The 18,729-nt window shown below is 36.8% G+C and overlaps 2 protein-coding genes across 5 annotated transcripts in view; both read left to right on the top strand.

The window, feature by feature from the left end:
- Positions 1–734: 734 nt before the first annotated feature.
- tlcd5a (TLC domain containing 5a) lies at positions 735–6,881 on the top strand. Of its 2 annotated transcripts, none has more exons than XM_084127547.1 (3): positions 735–989; positions 3,926–4,136; positions 5,757–6,881. In XM_084127547.1, the coding sequence occupies exons 2-3, from the start codon at positions 3,941–3,943 to the stop codon at positions 6,287–6,289; spliced, it is 729 nt and encodes a 242-aa protein (XP_083983673.1). In that variant the 5' UTR covers positions 735–989; positions 3,926–3,940; the 3' UTR covers positions 6,290–6,881. The 2 variants fall into 2 exon arrangements, with proteins under 2 accessions (XP_083983673.1, XP_083983674.1); XM_084127548.1 differs by having other exon boundaries at positions 738–973.
- A 1,156-nt stretch (positions 6,882–8,037) lies between these two features.
- Positions 8,038–18,729, top strand: part of arhgef12a (Rho guanine nucleotide exchange factor (GEF) 12a) — a 49,071-nt gene continuing 38,379 nt past the window's right edge. For 2 of the 3 annotated variants that reach the window (XM_084126702.1, XM_084126703.1), the window contains exons 1-2: positions 8,114–8,659; positions 9,205–9,368. In XM_084126702.1, the coding sequence (XP_083982828.1) occupies positions 9,337–9,368 (32 nt within the window). In that variant the 5' untranslated portion in view covers positions 8,114–8,659; positions 9,205–9,336. Of the gene's footprint in view, positions 8,660–9,204; positions 9,369–18,729 lie in introns of all 3 variants that reach the window. The other variant, XM_084126701.1, reaches the window with a different exon arrangement.

Here is an 18,729-nt window from a genome sequence, read left to right on the forward strand (position 1 = left end):
TATATAATATATTAGTTTCACCTTTTAAGTTGAATTACTGAAATAAATGAACTTTTGCACAATATTCTAATTTTTCGAGTTTCACCTTTAGGTTGTTCTAAACCTGTATGAAGTTCTTTCTTCTGCTGAACACAAATGTGTTTTTTTTCTCTGTAACGTTACTATGGAAGTCAATGGGGTCCAGCAACTGTTTGGTTAACAACATTTTTAAAAATATTTTCCTTTATGTTCAACACAAGAAAGAACCTTAATGCAGGTTTAGAAAAGCTTAAGGGTGAGTAAATAATGACAGAGATTTATTTTTGGGTGAACTATCCCTTTAAGCTCAAAGTAACCATATAGTTACCACCAAAATACTTCTGCTACAGACATTGTTATTACTTATAATCGTCAAACTGTGAAAATTTGCTATCAGCAGCAGGCACTTCATAAAAATTAAAATCGCAGAAACACTGTTTGAATCAAATCCAATTCTGTTTTTCAACGGCTCTGTGGTACACGACGGCGTTTTGCTTCGGGTTACTGGGCAAACTTTCAGTTTTTCCCCCCTCCGTTTGGCACAAAACACTATTAGGCTAATTCGTAGTCATCCAGTGTGAAATGTTGACTACAAACAACGAGGTTTCCGTCGTCAACGGCTGTGGTTGTGAGGGACGCTTCTCTCTCTTTCGCGTTCCATACCAACAGAGGTCGCCCTGCTGTAGGGATGTGCCTTACTCTTTGTTGTCATCCTCGCTGTTGTCCAGTCGCTGAGTGACTGGGTGGCTGAAATGTGCCTTTTGTTTGTGTGGTGATCTGCGTACCATCTCCAAGAAGACGATGCCGGAGCTGGACACTGAGATCCCTCAATGCCTCGTGTCGGGTCCGCTGCTGCTCCTCTGTACGTGATGCTGAAGCGGGAGGCACGGAGGAAGACAGCATCCATGCTGAGCACTCAATAACTGTCCGGCCTGTCAATGAACATGCTACTGAGGTGACTATTTTAAGAGGTATATACATTTTTCCTGTTTTAAAAACAGATTTAATTTCATGGCTACACGTTTAACCTGCTTTTAATTTAATTAACCTCATCCAACCCACAGCTCAGAAGATTAGCTTAAGACTGGGTCCATCAGTAATCTACTGCGAGCAAATAATCTTAAAGGGATAGTTCACTCAAAAATGAAAATTCTGTCATCATTTACTCACCCTCAGGTTGTTACAAACCTGTATGAGTTTCTTTCTTATGCTGAACACAAAAGAAGATATTTTGAAAAATATGGGCAACTAACCAACAGTTGTGGGGAACCATTGACTTCCATAGTATGGAAAAAAAAAAAATACTATGGAAGTCAATAGGGCCCAACAACTCTTTGGTTACAAACGTTCTTCAAAATATCTTAATTTGTGTTCAGAACAAAGACATTCATACAGGTTTGGAACATCTTGAGGGTGAGTAAATTATAGAATTTTCATTTTTGGGTGAACTGTCCCTTTAAGATCTCTCTGAGATGATTATTCCAATTTACTCTTATATTTATGAACTTTATTTATTAATTTATTTATTTTACATTTGAAAAATGCAATTACATTGGACATTTCTATTTATTGAACTGACTTTTTGGTACCATAACTATGGGAATAGTAAGGAATTTAACTATTCTGTTAACGATTCTTCTAATACGTTTGAGGAAAACATTTGGAAATAAGAAAAGTTTGTTGCTAAATGGTCAGATAATTGTATATTTCAACACACACCTTTTCGAGCTCACAGGAGAAGTGGCATGTGACTGTGAGCAACACTGTAGATTTTATTACCAAAAAACCCCCAGATTTTCAGGAAGGAAAGTAAAAACAAATTTAGCCTTAGCCTAGCCTAGCAACCATTGCATTATCGATACAATTATTTAACTTACATAACCTAAATTATAGCCATTTCTCTTGTTTAATTTGATGTTTTGCATTCATGCTAAATCTAAGTTATGGTTGTCTGGGGTGGTGATAGTTGTAAGAGTTCATTTAATATGTTACAACCCCTTATGATGATTCCAAGTATCCATCAGGAGTCCAGGTATCAAACACATCCTCTGTTTTTTTGTTGCGCATCAAAGAGATTTATGTGGTTAATATGTTTTCATTGTAACACATGCGCATGTCTTCTTATCAGATTATCAGATTAAACATTATCCGCCTCAATTGAGCGCATGTTTTTTATGCACATTTTCAGAATTTATGCTCATCTTGGCATTTTAATCCAGCAGTTTTTATGTGATATCGCAAAAGTGGATGGCAACATAGCCAGCGACTGACTGTGACAGGAATACAGTACAGACACAAACACACACAGCAGTTGTTTTTGTGCTAAATTTAAAGACCAAAAGAAATACAATATGTTTTTTGTATTCCAACTTTTTTCAAAAGTGATTATTCTTTGTTCTTCAATAACATTCTTGCATTAATTTAGATTATGTGCATACTGTTTCAGCAAATCATCTCTCATTGTTACATCTATTCCCAGCCTGTGTTACAAATCACCCCAGTACGGGGGAAGGTTGTAACAAAGGAACTCTTTGTGTTTGACATTAACTCACACAATCTGTGATTGTGTAGTACACGTCCAAGTGAGTTTTATTTGTTCTAGACAAATATGGCTACCATGTGTCAAATTTTGAGAGATCTAGCACAAACAACAACCACAACCTGTTACTGATGCTCAAACAAAATCTGTTACTACCATCCCTGGTCTCCCCCTACAAGAAATCAGAAATACATCTTATTTTACTTTTTAATTTATAAGCGGTATCAATGCAATGTAATAATTATTCCTAATATCATATAAAAAATAATAAACACAAAATTGGTAACACTTTATTTTAATGTGTCCCCGTTACAGTGTAATAATTATACATTTAAGTACTGACTAATAATAACAATTAACTACATGTACTTACTATAGGTTTAGGGTAGGTTGCATGTAATTATGCCAAATAGTTATTACTATAGTAAAATACATGTAACGTGTAACAAGGACACAATAAAATAAAGTGTTAACCACATATTTTATTAATTCTTTTATTTAGATTTATCTATTTTTATGTTTTTGATTCACTAAAAGCAACCAGTTAATATGATTTAATGAAAAGGAGCAATTTATACATTTATTTTTAATAAAAAAAAGTATAATTTTATTGTATTTTTTATTGAACCTGTTATGAATAAGAATAACGGCCCGTTCACATCAATGATGATAACTATAATGATAAAGATATAGTAAAATTGTTCTAAATATATAAAGAATCCACACAACAACTAACGATTACAGCATAGAGAAACAATATCATTGAAAACACTTTCAGAATGTTTTTTTTTTCCAGCTGATGAACGATAAAACATTGACTGCCAATCAGAATCTATCCTGCTTTAAAGAGCTTGAGACTTTAAAGAGGCAGACGACAAAACTGCAGTTCACTTATATGACATGGAACGTTATCGTGCATTGGTGTGAATGCTAACATAGTTATTGTCTTTATAGTTACCATTCTTGGTGCGAACGGGGCTTAAGAACCCTTTCTCATTTCTCAAACCTATACATACATATCAATATCCTGATAAAGTAACTTAATATTGACATAGTTCAACTGCTTCACATCTGAGGTTTGGACAACATTTGGATAAAGAGCTGTGAATAAGGTTGCCACAGTTACTTTTGGTCTAGTTTTGACACACCCAGATACAAGCCAGACTCTAGTATTTCTCAACTGTGAAATCCACTGTCCCTTCAGACATACTCAAGTGGTTTTAGCGCTTATTCCACATCAGAATCAAAGGGAAAGTGGCATTTTTATACAGTCACTTAAGTATCGTGGTGCTTCAAGTAAGTACTTTCATGAATGCATGCATGATAAAGTGTTTTCTGAATCTGTGACAGCTCACTGTATTTGATTAGGTTCACAGAATAAAGATGTCGCCGTTGATGCTGGCAGTCGGAGTGTGCTTAGCTGGGTGGATTGCTCTTTATGCTTTGCTGTGCTATGCAAATGGCACTTGTGGCTATGAATGGAACTGTCGGCTAGTTACACTATTCCATGGCATCCTTGCAGTCTGTATAACTGCTTACATTGGATACATAGATGGACCGTGGCCTTTCACCAACCCAGGCAAGATGTACCAAATGTTAATCTATTTAATAGGGGTGTGCGGCTGTTTAATGCAGCTCAGAGGTGGCATAAATGCATTTATACTGCAATTACAATTGTATAAATAATTTTGAATATTAAAATATATGGTTAAAAAACTAATTATACTTTAAGTATGACACTAAAACCATCAATAGGTGCTGCAAGTCATCCGCTGCGTCTGAAATCACATACTAAATAGATACAGAATTGGATGAAGAACTTACTTTTCGACCGTTAAAGTCGGCATGAAACGGAAGTAGCGAAGATCTTTTCTTCTTCCCTATTGTGATGTATATCTGAGTGAAATGGCTTATCAAACAAGAAAAAATTTAGGGCGGGACTTAACTTGTCCATTGGGAATTGATTGGATGGTTGTGGTTTGCTATTGGTTGATCTCATGTGAGTGACAGGTTGTCTCGCCCTCACTCCAGTAACACATCATCAGAGAAGAGGAGAGATGTCACTGCAAGAGGGAGGGGAAGTTATTTTGATTAAAGATTCATTTATTTAAAAAAAATAATAATAATGTCAGTCATCCAGTTACTTTGCACCTACTGTTGAATTTGGACATGCTACTCTTTTCACATACTGTTTTTCGACTAGGGAAGTAGGTACTTTATATTCGTTCTTAATGAGTGAGCCATTGAATCATTCAGTCAACCGATTTGTTCATATGGCTGATTCATTACAAAACAAAGCAAGTAACTGTTAAAGGGATACTCCACTTTTTTTGGAAATAGGCTCATTTTACAACTCCCCCAGAGTTAAACAGTTGAGATTTACCGTTTTCGAATCCATTCAGCCGATCTCCGGGTCTGGCGGTACCACTTTTAGCATAGCTTAGCATAGATCATTGAATCGGATTATTACGCAGGAATGAGAGTATAGTTCCTAGCCATATCAGCCTAGAAAATCGCAACTTTATTTTTTCTGTCGGTCTTAGTACACGATGTAACTACAGAAAGTTTTAAATAGGAAAAATATCGAAACTCTTTGGTAATTTTTTTGAGAGAGATGCTAATGGTCCTGTCCGATTCAATGATCTATGCTAAGCTATGCTAAAAATGGTACCGCCAGAACCGGAGTTCGGCTGATTGGATTCGAAAACGGTAAGACTCAACTGTTTAACTCTGGGGGAGTTGTAAAATGAGCCTATTTCCAAAAAAAGTGGAGTATCCCTTTAATGAATGGGTCATTGAATCATTTACTCAACCGATTTGTTCAAAAACACAGATTCAGTAACAAAATAGCTCGCAGTTCTGCTGGGGCTTGTTTGAAACTATTTTCATTGGTGAATTTGAACAAAAACAGACAATATTGTGTATAAAATGTGACCCACTTAATATTAGCATTTTGTTTACTGAATTATTAAATAAATCCAATATCACATTTGCAGTTGAGCTGATATTTGGCTTGTTTTTGTTTGATTGAAGTGAAATGCTCGATAATGTTAGCTCGCTCATTGTTAAAACAACAATTACGATATTAGTATAGAAAAAACATATCGCACACCCCTAATATATTATGTTTATATTAGCATTGCCGTATTGTCTTTTTTTTCATGGCAAATTCTCATATTTTCCTGTATATCATCTGCAGGTACAAAGAACACCGCTCTGCAGATCACCGCTATGGTGATCAGTCTGGGCTACTTTATCTTTGACATGGCCTGGTGTGTGTACTTCCGCACAGAGGGCCTGGTGATGCTCGCTCACCACACCATGAGCATCCTGGGTATTATGCTCACTCTCTGGCTGGGGGAGTCGGGCATCGAGTCTTGTGCCGTGCTGTTTGGCAGCGAGATCACGAACCCCCTCCTCCAGACGCGTTGGTTCTTGAAACACTCTGGCCGCTACAACAGCTTACTGGGAGACGTGGTGGACGTTCTGTTCGTTCTGCTGTTTGTATTCATGCGCATTTTCGTCGGCGGCAAAATGCTGTACTGTGAGCTGATCTCTCCGAAACCCAAGTTCATCATTAAGATTGGCGGCGTGGCCATGTACGCGCTGTCCTGGGTTTTCATGGCTGACATCGGGCCTTTCGCATACCGCAAATCCCTGGTCAAATACCAGCACTGGATGAATCGTCACAGGATGGCAGAGGTCAACGGGCAGGACGTGAAGAGAGACTGAAAGATCTCTTAGATGCAGCCTGCAGATTGGACCTCTCGTTTCTAACACTGGAGAGAAGAATGAGAATCAGCGTTACAGCTAATAAATCTCTGCCGCTAATAGATGTTTACATATTTTTTAAAAAGGATATCAGCCATTAAAGTTCACTTCTGGCTGGTAATATACACATGGGAAAACCCATGCTGTTTCAAAGTTTTTTATTTGCCATTATGATTAACACAAAATTCTTACAATCAAATCTAATGTGATATATTTGTACTCATAAGTGTTTAAACTGTTAAGTACTGGAAATATTTGATATTTTTGTAATTAGGAACTACTTGTGATACATTTTAATTAGTTATGCACATTCTTTCCCATTAAACTTTTAGTATGTGCAACGTTCAGAAATGATCATGAAACTCTACTAAATGTTTCTGGAAGATTACTGAATGCTTTGTGTGTGATTAATGACTCGAATGTAAAAGTAAATCCAAAAAGTCTTGTTATTGAAATGTAACCATTTTCAAATTGTGAAGTTGAGTGATGAGGTACAGTGAATTGATTACACCAGTTGATAAAATCAATAAAAATCATCATCCATCTTTGCAAATCAGTATTTTGGGTGTTGTCTCATTCCACATGTCAGATTGAACATCATAGCTAAAGCTACGCTCACACTGCAAGCCTTAAATTATGTTGAAATCGAGTGTAATTGTTTCATAGATAAAGTGGCAAGAATCGTAATTCTGACTGACAAGACATTTCTTTATGTACAGATCTACTAGCCTAACTTGAAAAATACATTAAGAGGCCATACAGAAATTCATTCATTCTGAATCAAAAATCATTAAGATATTTATGGGGTTTAATAACAAAAATGCCTAGGTGGTGTCATTGTAAAATGAAAAAAGTCTAATTAAAAAACTTAGATTTTTGGAAAATAAATAATTGTGGCCTAAGTGATTTGGCATGATGTTTTATAGTTGTTTTAAAGCAGTTTAGTTTTATAACATTAATATTAATGTTTTAACCTTTTTTATTAAAGTGTTTTTTGTTTTGTTTAGGTAGAAATCTTAGTAACTCTAAGAAATCATCTTGAGATTCATTTCACTTAATTCACTTAATTTTTGGGGGGAAATAAGTAGCCTACATTTACGTGTATTTTAAACAGTGTCTTCATTTTATTATTATATCTTACGTAGATTAATTACAAAACAAAATCCATAATGCATGTAAAAGGTCCAACTCAAGTAAGACTAAAAAAGCGTCCATAACGCGTTGCAATTTTGCGAACGTCCACCAAGTGGCAAAGTAACATAATAGTTGAAGAATTTCGCACTCTTGGGCTTGAAGTTAATTTAATTTAACCAGTGACTGGCTCACATTTTCCAACGGAATAATAAACTCATTTAGCCAGCGGTAAATATGAAAATTCAAGACCTTTCCTAAAAACCCGTAATATCACGGAAAATGGACGAAAAGTGAACGCCTTGTCCGAGTCTCACACAAATGTTCCATTCAAATTATGTACGTTTGAGCGTCTTTATGAACAAAATACAAAAACGTCTACACTCAAAGCAATCCAAAACTACATTAAGTCATTTATCTGTCACAGACTCTTATTTTTTAACCATTTAATTAGAGTTTGAATCTCCGCGAAGAAGCAACTTTGAATCACCATCATCACTTTCATAACACTGACTGTTTCTCAAATTCTAGTGAGCCTGACTACTTGTACAACATTTGTGTGTACGTTCCGACTCAGCTCAGCAGAGCGAGCGCGCGTGAGCTCGGTTGAATCGGAAATGCTGTCCATGCAGGCTCACTCTCTCACTAGGGTTTGAGACACAGCCCCGCGGGAGACACGGCAGCAGCAGCACATCTCAACTTTCCCCAGTTTGATGGATCGGAACCTACAACCTCTAACTGGTTTTTAACGTGGACCATTGCTTTCATACGAGCTCGGTATCATTTCTAAAAGCATGCGGGGATACCCATGCGAACTTTATCGAGTGGTTTTGTTTATTTTGATGCTGAAGTGATTTCGTCGCCGCTCCATAGAAACTCTCCGAGAGTGACACGTGTATGAGCCCGTGCATTTTTTCCCTGTCTGGGTGACTGTGGGATCGGTGTGGATGCCGCCGGCTGTTTGTTATTGTTGTCGGGGAAATAGCGCGTCTCAGTTTTGGAGTGGACGTTATTAGGCTGCTGTTAGCTTTAGCATAGCAAAGGCCTTGTCTCGTTTTGCAGTACGAGTATCAAACTGCTGTTGTGTTGGCTGTGGACAGCATTAGGAAACTCCAAAGTGAATTAATTTCCAAAGCAGTGCAACTTCGAGCAGTAGGAAGTGTTTCGACTTCACCTGGGAGCTGCTGCTGAAATACGAAGGTAAATTTACAGCTGCACAATAACGAAAAAACACCAATTCTGAGAGTTATATTTTGGTTAAATTATTAAGCTGAACTGTACAAGCCTCCTGACTGACTTGCTATAGCCTACTGTTAAACCTAACAAGATAATACGTTTTGTATTTATAGAACATTTTATATGTTTTATTTATATTAATTTCAAGTATATTAGATGTAACGTTAGAGTTAATGTTGTTTTTATGAACCGTTTTTTGTTTATTTGTAAACAGCACCACCTCTGGATGAACCAAATGTTATTTGAGTTACTGAGTTACCAAATAATTTGAGTTATTTGGTGTTGGAAAATATCATGCATATTGTTTATGTGCTATTTTTTTTTTACTTTTAAAGTTTTTAAAACGTATTACATAGGCTACTTTTATGTTGTCTATCATATAATGGCATAAGTGTATGGACTTTTGGGTGTGTTTTGAATATGATTGTCTGGAATCATTTGGATTGAATTGCTGTTTTGGTGAACTGCATGGAATCTTTTATAATACATTTTCTGTTTTTTCTAATTAGAGAACCTCCTGGTCAACACAACAGAATACGGATGCAACAGCCTCATGCGACATCAGAAACCGATGCTTCTCCTGATGCATCTGAAAATGACTATAGGATATAGGACGAATAACAGCTAAAAACAAAAGCCCAATGAGTGACACACGGTCCACAGTCACTGACAGGTATGTATGAGTTATGTGGACAAACTTGCTTCTGGTCTGATCCTACCATATACTTAAAGGTACAATATGTAAGAATTTTGTATCAAAATACCCAAAAACCACTTGCACAGTGTTGTATATTTCTTTCAGTTGTGTACTTCCATTATCCTAAATGTTTCCAAGAATTTGTAAATTCAGAGAAATTCACAATTTTAAAAAGTGCCTGTCCCTGTTCACTTGTCACCTGTTAATGACGTAATATCCGCGTTATCCCTGGTTTCCGCTTGTACTGCCATAGTAACCATGGCGACAGACGTGGACAACTGCGTAGTGCGTAATGTCTAGCGGCACTCTGTTGTTGTTTCGTTCAAACATTATGGACCATGGCAAGCATACTTTGGGACAAAAGGAGAAATAAAACGAGGATCAATATCAGCATGGCGTTTTCGAGATGTCGAGAGCTCCACGTCTGCAACTAACTTGGACTTGACAGAGCTTCACAAGTAATGACTTGACAGGGACGCCGCTCTTGCATGTATTTTATTAGACAGGTGAGCAAATGTACATAAAACAATGTTATAAAGCTCAACATGATGAAATGTTAGAATATGTTCAGTATGATATTCTAATGTTGATCTAGCTTCTTGCTAGTCTCATATAGCAAACAAACTAACACATAGAATAACATAACTTTCAACACACTCAAATGCTGTTTAATATGATAGTGTAACGTTAGACCAAATGAAACAGCGCTGCGTTACCTCACAAGTTTCATTCGTCTAATAAACTGACCTGTGTGAGTAGTAATTCAGCACTTGCGGGTAGTTCGGTTGAATGAAATGTCCTTATTCCTTTATATCCGCGGGACTCGCGTGTGTCGCTGATATCCGTCTCTCATTAGCAATCGCGACCTGCTTCATACCACAGTCATGTTAAAAAACATGAATGTTTTCACTCATCCAAAAACATTATTAGATCCATCAGCATGACAGCAAGTCCCATCATTCCGCTTATCACTGCGTCATCAACCTACGCCTTTGTTATTGTAAGAGGTTAGCGACCCCTAGTGGCAATTTTTTTTTACATATTGTAGCTTTAAGTGGACACCTTTATGTTTTTATGAAATCTCTGAATAATGAACTGTGTTGGTCAGCATTGAGCTTTTATTGGGTTAGTCTTGTATTTATGTGTGTGATGTTGGTCATCAAGCCTGTTTCTTGACCAGGTTTGTGCTTTACTTCCAATTTTGAGAAGCCAGTTTCCATTGGCAAGTCAATGAATATATGAGAATTTGGATGCACTTAAACATGTTATTAGGTTTGCTGGTGTGTAGTATAAATACATTCACGGACATGTTGCATCTGCCATGTTGACATTGTTTTTTGACCCGTTTGTCTTTTGACCTGTTTGTCTTTTGACCTATCAGCAGTGAATATTCAAGTTAACAAATGCAATTTCACCATGATGTGCAGCTTTCTTGGTACCTATAGCACTTGGAAAGAGCCATTTACTGTAGCTTACAGTTCTCTGAGTGTCAACTTTTTTTTGACTTTGACAGCTCCTGTGGCATTATGGGAAAGTTTCCACTGGTTGAAGACTTTTGAATTTCAGCAGATACAATAGTTCTGTGTTTTTCCACCTACTGTTTTGTGAATTGTAATACCTCATATTCGGACATATTATTCAGTTGAGGTACTGCTGTTTGCATACTAGTAGGAAACTACACATAACATGACCTGTGTTATTTTAGTATTATTTATATACTTTTATAGGTATTTCTTAATATTTGTAATTGCCTTTTTTTAAATATATTTTCAGTTTTCATTTTAATTTTAGTTTAAGTTATAGTCATTTTGTTATGTGCTTTTGTCATTTTTATTAATTTGTAAATAATATTTGTTTTGCTTCCCCTCCCCCCAATTTTAGTACTTCAACTTATTTTATTTCAGTTTTAAATTTTTATCTAATATTCATATTCTATTTTATTTCTGTCTTATTTAAAAAAAAAAAATGTTTTAATGCTTTTAGTTTAACAACTTATTTAACAATAATGACAGACCTGAACTGCTTTTTTTGTGCATGTTATTTTTCTCTACAAGTACTTTTTAGTACTACCTTTTATTGTTGATTGTTCTGTCATTGTTGGCTTCGAAGTTCGTATGCTTGTGTGAGCTATGCTGCCATCTTAAATTGTCCATCAACCAATAACATGGTTTTGTTTGGTTTAATCCTGTCATGTTGTTGCTTACAGCTTATAACTTCATATCTCAAATGTGATCCAAACTGTCTCTGATCTCATTTTAGAGGCCAAATGGCCATTCAACAATAAGTCTAAAACATTTTCAGTTAGTGGCAGGGTTGATCATTTCATATAGACAAGAAGTGCAAGAGAAAACCATTGTAACATTGAATTATATTTCCTTCGATCATTTCATTACTGCAAACCTCACAACAGTTTCAAAGTGTTATGCGCTACTTGATTATTGCTTTTTTATACCATTACACAAATCAAGGGAGAAGTCTTGTCTAACTTCATCATACTGTTATTTGCTATTGATTAGATTCAGCCTTTTTTTTTATAAGTGTTTAGTGGAAACCAAGCCATGGGAAAGTTCAATAAATGTATCAATAACCTCTATTTGTCCAGTACTCGCATACTATTCACTCACGATGGCTGAAAAAAGTCAGTCAGAGAGTGTTTTCTAATGGTAAACTTGGCCATTCGAGCAGCTCTCACAGGTCTTTGCCACTGACGTCACTGTGGAACAGCAGACTGGTTGTCTGTCTGGGCATCTCCATGATGACAGATGTGCTTTCAGTGTTGCAGGGATTGAAACATGAGTGATAGAAGTTAACTCTGAGGGAGAGGCTCGCTTGTAAGGTTTTGTTGATATACCTTTTCATCTAGTAGAGTACCAATATCAGGATGGAAGATGATTGGTTTTCCTCTCATCTGTTATCACTGAGAGGAATAACTTTTTCTCTCTCTCGCAATTCTCACTATAACTCGCAGTTACAAGTTTATATCACAATTCTGAGAACAAAAGTCAGAATATCAAGTTTATATCTTGCGATTCTGATTTCTCTTATACTGATTTCTTCTATAGAACTGTCACTTTCTGCCACCAGGTTGTCTCCGCCCACAAAACATGTCATAGCTGTTTGCATACACCCAAGTGGTCTATGCATCTTTTGTTACCGCCAGCCTTGTGCTGTTGTGTTTTAATCCTGAGGTTATGCCAGTTCAAAGTCATTTGTTGTTTCTTTGTGTCTTGACATCATTCGCTTTCACCCACACACTGCAGAATGACATGTAACCCATAACAGGATATCCTGCAAGCAGATTGGTTAACAGCTTTTCAAGTGTGTGAACCGATTGTTTTAACTAGACATCATCTCATATAACATTTAGAATTGAAGCAGCAGTTTATTGTAAATCAGCTTGTCATAGTAAAGCTTTACAGCACATTGAATGTACGTGCCCTCAAGTTTTTGTTTAATGTAAAAAAATGTATAAACCAATTGAGATAATTAGCATTCATTCATTTGGAATGGCAATCTTGACAACATTTTATAATAGGTAAAAATATGATATTTCATATATAATATAGATGGCATGCAATGATAATGTATATTATTAAAGGGTTAGTTCACCCAAAAATGAAAATTCTGTCAGTAATTACTCTCCCTCATGTTGTTCCAACCCTGTAAGACCTTCGTTCCTCTTCGGAACACAAATTAAGATATTTTTGATTAAATCTGAGAGCTGGATCACTCCTCCATAGGCTTCTAAGACACTATAACTTGCTGGCCCAGAAAATGCATTAAAGACATCGTTAATATAGTCCAAGTGACTACAGTGGCTCAATCTTAAGTTTATAAAGCGACGAGAATACTTTTTGTGCGCAAAAACCCCCAAAAATAACGACTTTATTCCACTTTTCATTTCCTTCTCTCTGGGCCTCGAGTTTTTTCACGTAGTATAACTGTGCAGCGCATCTGTGTTGTACGTCACACGTAGGCTCACTATTGGCCGACGCTGGTCATGTGTGTGATGCGTGTGACGTGCCTAAAACACTACGTGAAATAACTCAAGGCCCAAAGAGAAGGAAATGAAAAGTGGAATAAAGTCGTTATTTTGGGGTTTTTTTGCACACAAAAAGTATTCTCGTCGCTTTATAAACTTAAGATTGAGCCACTGTAGTCACTTGGACTATATTAACGATGTCTTTAATGCATTTTCTGGGCCAGCAAGTTATAATGTCTTATAATGTCTTCTAATGTCTTAGAAGCCTATGGCAGTGATGCAGCTCTCAGATTTAATCAAAAATATCTTAATTTGTGTTCCGAAGATGAACGAAGGTCTTACGGGGTTGGAACAACATGAGTAATTACTGACAGAATTTTCATTTTTGGGTGAACTAACCCTTTAAATGAGGTTGATTACATTTTTGGAGGAAAGACAAAAAAAAAAGTAAATCAAAAATATTTATATATATATAATATTTTTTGTAAGTTTTACAGTCCCCAGCCACTAAAGTCATTACAAATGATTATATTGAATTAAACACTGCTGAAATTGTGTGACAAAATAAGTTTTGTTCCTCTTTTTCACACTCAGGGGGATTAACGTTGAAACGTGTTTCCTGTTCATCAATGATAAGCAGAGAGCAGCTTAATATCCAAGTTGCTTCAAATAGCCGTGCTGCTGAGCTGTGAGGCATTGCTTCACTAATGATATTTCAACACTCTAATATTTGAAACCGTACCATCATTAATACATTCTGAAATTAAATGCGTATAATGTTCGTTATGACTGTAGCTGTAGAGCTGTGAATTTGTGATTTTTGCATGGAGAGAAAGAAAGACTTGGGCATTGCAAAATTATCTTTGGACAATAAACAGTCAGCCCAGTTTTCAGTTGTATTGTGCTCGCTGGCTGCATGCAACAATGATCATACAACAGAACATTCTGTTCAAACCTCTCGATTGGGGTGGTTCTTTTTAATGAACAAGAGGAACCAATCAGACTAATTGAGCACAGACCGCTTCAGTCTGAATAATTAACTAAATTGGACAAAAACACATACCTGTACACATTAGAACAAGTGGTAGGTCTATTAGTTTGCATTTACACTATAAGACTTAATGCACATCTATTTTGACATACAGTATCAGATTGTTTTGTCTCGTCTGTTGCTATGTTTATATCACTGCCAGTCATGGCAGTTTTGGATTCAACCATGCATTTAAATACAGTTGTAAATCCAGAAACTTTGCAGTGTACTGAACAGCACGAAAAACAAGCGCTGTTTAGCGGATTCTGATTAACTTGATCACTTCTGTTCGCACGCGCAACAGATATGTCAGTGATTGGCTAATGATCAACGCTTCAAAAACAAGTTGTAAATAGAAATCTTTGAAAGAGCGCTTACACAGATATACACAGGAGTGTTTGAAAGCAACTTTTGACTCTAAATAAATATTTATATATTTATATTTTATTGTGCTTTCGCCCCTCCTTAAAAGCCTAAACTTTACGTCCAAATCAGTCAAATCATGTAACGTGATTGTCGAAAAATGCAGTCTACTGCGGGACATGCTTTATTTTAAAAAGAGTTATTAAAAGCACATTTAACTGCGAAAGAGACTGATCCTCACACGCTTTCTGTGTGCGCGCTGCGAGACGAAGCTGAACAAGGACGACCAAAGTATACATGGGCTTTCAGGCAGTCAAATATAAACAAAAATATGTAAATATGTCCATCTTGGCGAGTATTTACATAAAGATTTTTTTAAATAAGAATCAATGTATATTTAATTCATACAGACTATGCAGTATTTTAAAGTTTAACTCAGGGTTTAATGACTATTTTACAACTGATTATTTAATGCAATATTGTGTTGCAAATTATGCAGATAAGTCCGTAAGCTTGTTCCAGTCTGGATATTCTCGATAGTACATCTAAAAATTGGGAAGATCACGATTCAGATCGTGATTGTTTGTTATAAGATCGTGTGTGTGTGTATATATATATATACATTACAGGGCTCCCTTAAATCTCAGATTTTCAGTCCATTATTTGTAAGCACAGAACCGGTTGGCCCACTCTAGGTTTAGATCATAGTGTCAACACAAGCGTTGTGTTCTCCTGACACACGCCCAGTTCTTTCTGCTTTCTGCAATACATTGATTCACGGTCAGGTTTCATGAAGCAGTTTGCTGATGTTTTGAGCACAATATTGTTGTGTGCTCATTCTTGTGGCCTGAGTGGCTGACAGACGCTCTCACTGGAGTGTAAATGAAGAGTGGAGTGGGCCGGCCTCACACCCTGCTGCCACTTTGGCATGCACACAACACCAACTCCTCCTCCTCTCCGGTGCTCTTTCTGCACCAGATCTGTCTCAGTAAAGATCACCAGCCCCTGCTGAGTCACAACAATGTCTGACACCCCCGTTCTTCCCCCTTCCCCTCTGTTCTCCCCTGCCCCCTCCAGCTCCAGACAAATGGGCCTTTCACTACAACACGGGGCCACACCTATACTCACCTTTACCTTGGGTGAAGCAGCTGAAAGTCTCAGAAACACACCTAGTTACTCCGTTGTCAGACGTAAATACGAGCACGTAAGCTTAGCTGCAGGTGAGTCATCTGTCTTGTCAAAGTGCTCATTGTGATTTTGGCTGTGCTGCCTTGTCTTGCACCCTTCTGAGCTGAAATGAGGGAAGTGGTTTCTTTTAGTCTTGATGGATTGCATGGAAATCCTGCAGTTTGCAGATTGACAAAGACGTTTGAGTTCTTGAAGTTGGATTTGGACAAGTATACCAGTTTTGCCCAATGGAAACTCATAAAAAAATGCAGAAAATCATAGTTGGGAGGAAGGCTAGTCTCTGCGGGGTAGATATTCTGGTTTCGCTGGCAGAGGAAAAAGTATCTCAGTTGACAGTCGTGAAGCCCAGACCGCACTGTGAAATCAACTGAAAGTCTATGAATAGAAGTAACTCAGAAATCATGGCATGAAGATAGCCATGAATGCACATTTTGTGTTACAAAATGAGTCCCTTTGAGAGTAACATATATTGCGTCAACTGGCAAGAAATGTTTCATATGGCCATTAAAGTAATTATTAATAAGTATGGGCAAGTTATCCCTAAGGATCAGGTATGGTGTTTTTTATTTGTTTTCAACACCCAATTACAGTCAACACCCTTGAAATTTAAGTCAGGTGTTTTTCTTTTTAGGCTAAAACCACGTTTGGTTGTTGTGGTCTTCAGTTAAAGATCATATCCCAGCTGAATGATGACAGGAATGGCCTGATGATGGGTCTTGTTTCGAATGAGCTGTTAGCGAACAAATTAGCATAACTGCTTTGATAGTGATATCATGTGCTATAAATACTTTGCAACCCACAAGGTTCAAATGTCATAAAAGAAAGCAAATATTTTGTCACTTTAAGCAGATAGAGTGTTTGCACATAATTATTGAGTGGACACATAAAAAAAAAACAAACAAAAGATGAGTGGTGCTATTGTGGCAGCTTTTGCTAACTTTTTGTAGTAGATACAGTAATTTGACCAGTCGGCATAAAGTCAGGGGCACATTGCAACTTATTCTGACCAAGAACTGCCCATTTAAACCAAGGGTTTTGAATTTGGGGTCTGGAGAATAGAGGATCTGCAAAAAACTATAGATTTTTTTTTTTTTTTAGGACTGTCAGTTTACATGGTAACTTGACATTGGTTAAATATGGTTAGATTAATCATGGAATTAAAACAGGGCTCAGTAGTTTCGGGATTTCTTCGCTGTATTCTCGCTTTCTTCGGAATAGATATTTGACAACACTGTTGTAAAAACTCGTTGGCGATTCTCAGACACCAGAGGCTAGTAGATCAACGACATCAAAGCAGATGGGACATTCTTTAAAACGTCTTCTTCATTCGGGTTCGAACAGCGTGAGGGAGCGCAATAATGACAGCATTTTAGCAGATTTCTTTTGGCCGTAAAGCAATTGTTTACATCGCGAGACCTGATATCACGCGATACTTCCTGACGCGGCGGCCGGCCGGCTCAAAGTTGCAAGTGCGGATTTTCCGCTCACGGGCACCAGGGGGGTGCGAAACAACGACCACCATTCAACCCGAAATAAGTAATATAACCATTCCAATGACTCCGAAGCTGTTCAGTTAAGGTAAAAAAGTTACTTAGATCACCTTTAATTGTGATTAGTTTAACAGTAAAAACAAATGTGCAAACATCTATTTTAATTCCTCATAATGACTTTTCTTCTTCATTTGTTTATATTTTATATAGCTATATAGGTTATAGTTAAATATATATTGTTTATATACATTTTGTGTGTATGTTTCTACAGCGCTACTCCTTGCCATCACCACCTTGTCTTGCATTCTTTGGGTTTATAAGCAAAATTGCCTGTAACAAATGTTTCTCTTGTCTTGAGATTTAACAGTGTTCTAATAGGATGTAGTAATGCTTTGAATGTTAAATAAAGTACATATTTCTTACATTTTTTATGTCTTTACTATAATGATATAAAAACCTCTTTTTTTTTTTTTTTGGAAACATGTTGTCTAATAATATGCTTCTTTTTTTACACAGTTTACATTATATAGTATATAGTTGCCATTGCCACAGTATTTTAAGAAGGGCTAATATAGACAGCACGTGGCTGTCTGACTGACATCAAACCACCAAAGATTTGTTTTCTTTGTAATGTTTCTTAATGTGCCACTGACATGAATGCTACCACAATAATAGTCCAATGTGCAAAAATAGTCTTCACATGGTCTTCCGTTGTTGGCATACAGATACTTGAAACAGTCCTTATTTCACAAGGTTATGGCTTCAAAATATTGAATATCTTTTAAAGATTCAATGATATTAACTGTGTAAACTTTGCCAAATCAATTCTGATTACTGGTAAACAATCTTTGTTTCCTGACAGATTGATATAAACTTGTAATTAAACTATATACCCTAACTCCTGAATGATGTGAAATGGCCAGCCAATCAGATGGATGCATTATACAGTACAACATGCTTTAGATGTTCCAGGAAAGGGAGACTGACCCTATTAGTGTTTTTGTTACCTTAACAGATGTCAATACAGAGTTAGTAAAATAGTTTTTCCGAGCAGTACAGCAAATGGCAGCCGAGTTTGGAGAGCTCTTTCACAGGGTTTGTTTGAACATAGATTCCCCTATACGACAGTGAATGGGAAATGTGGAGCTGCAGCCAAAAGCCCTCTGGCTGCAGAGAAGGGGAGGGACATTGACCAGGGGTTTGCAGTGTTGTGATGTTCATGTTAATGCTTATGAACGCTTGCCGATACCAAAACATAGTAAAAGTGCAAGTCTATATACAATG

The sequence above is a fragment of the Abramis brama genome, assembly GCF_963993115.1.
Source record: "Abramis brama genome assembly, chromosome: 10".
Lineage (NCBI taxonomy): Eukaryota > Metazoa > Chordata > Actinopteri > Cypriniformes > Leuciscidae > Abramis > Abramis brama.

What these genes read in the sequence shown, in the direction of transcription:
- tlcd5a (XM_084127547.1), top strand. Translation starts at nt 3,941, where the DNA reads ATGTCGCCGTTGATGCTGGCAGTCGGAGTGTGCTTAGCTGGGTGGATT. An exon ending in GTGGCCTTTCACCAACCCAG is followed by an intron (nt 4,137 to 5,756) that starts GCAAGATGTACC and finishes TATCATCTGCAG; the next exon opens with GTACAAAGAACACCGCTCTG.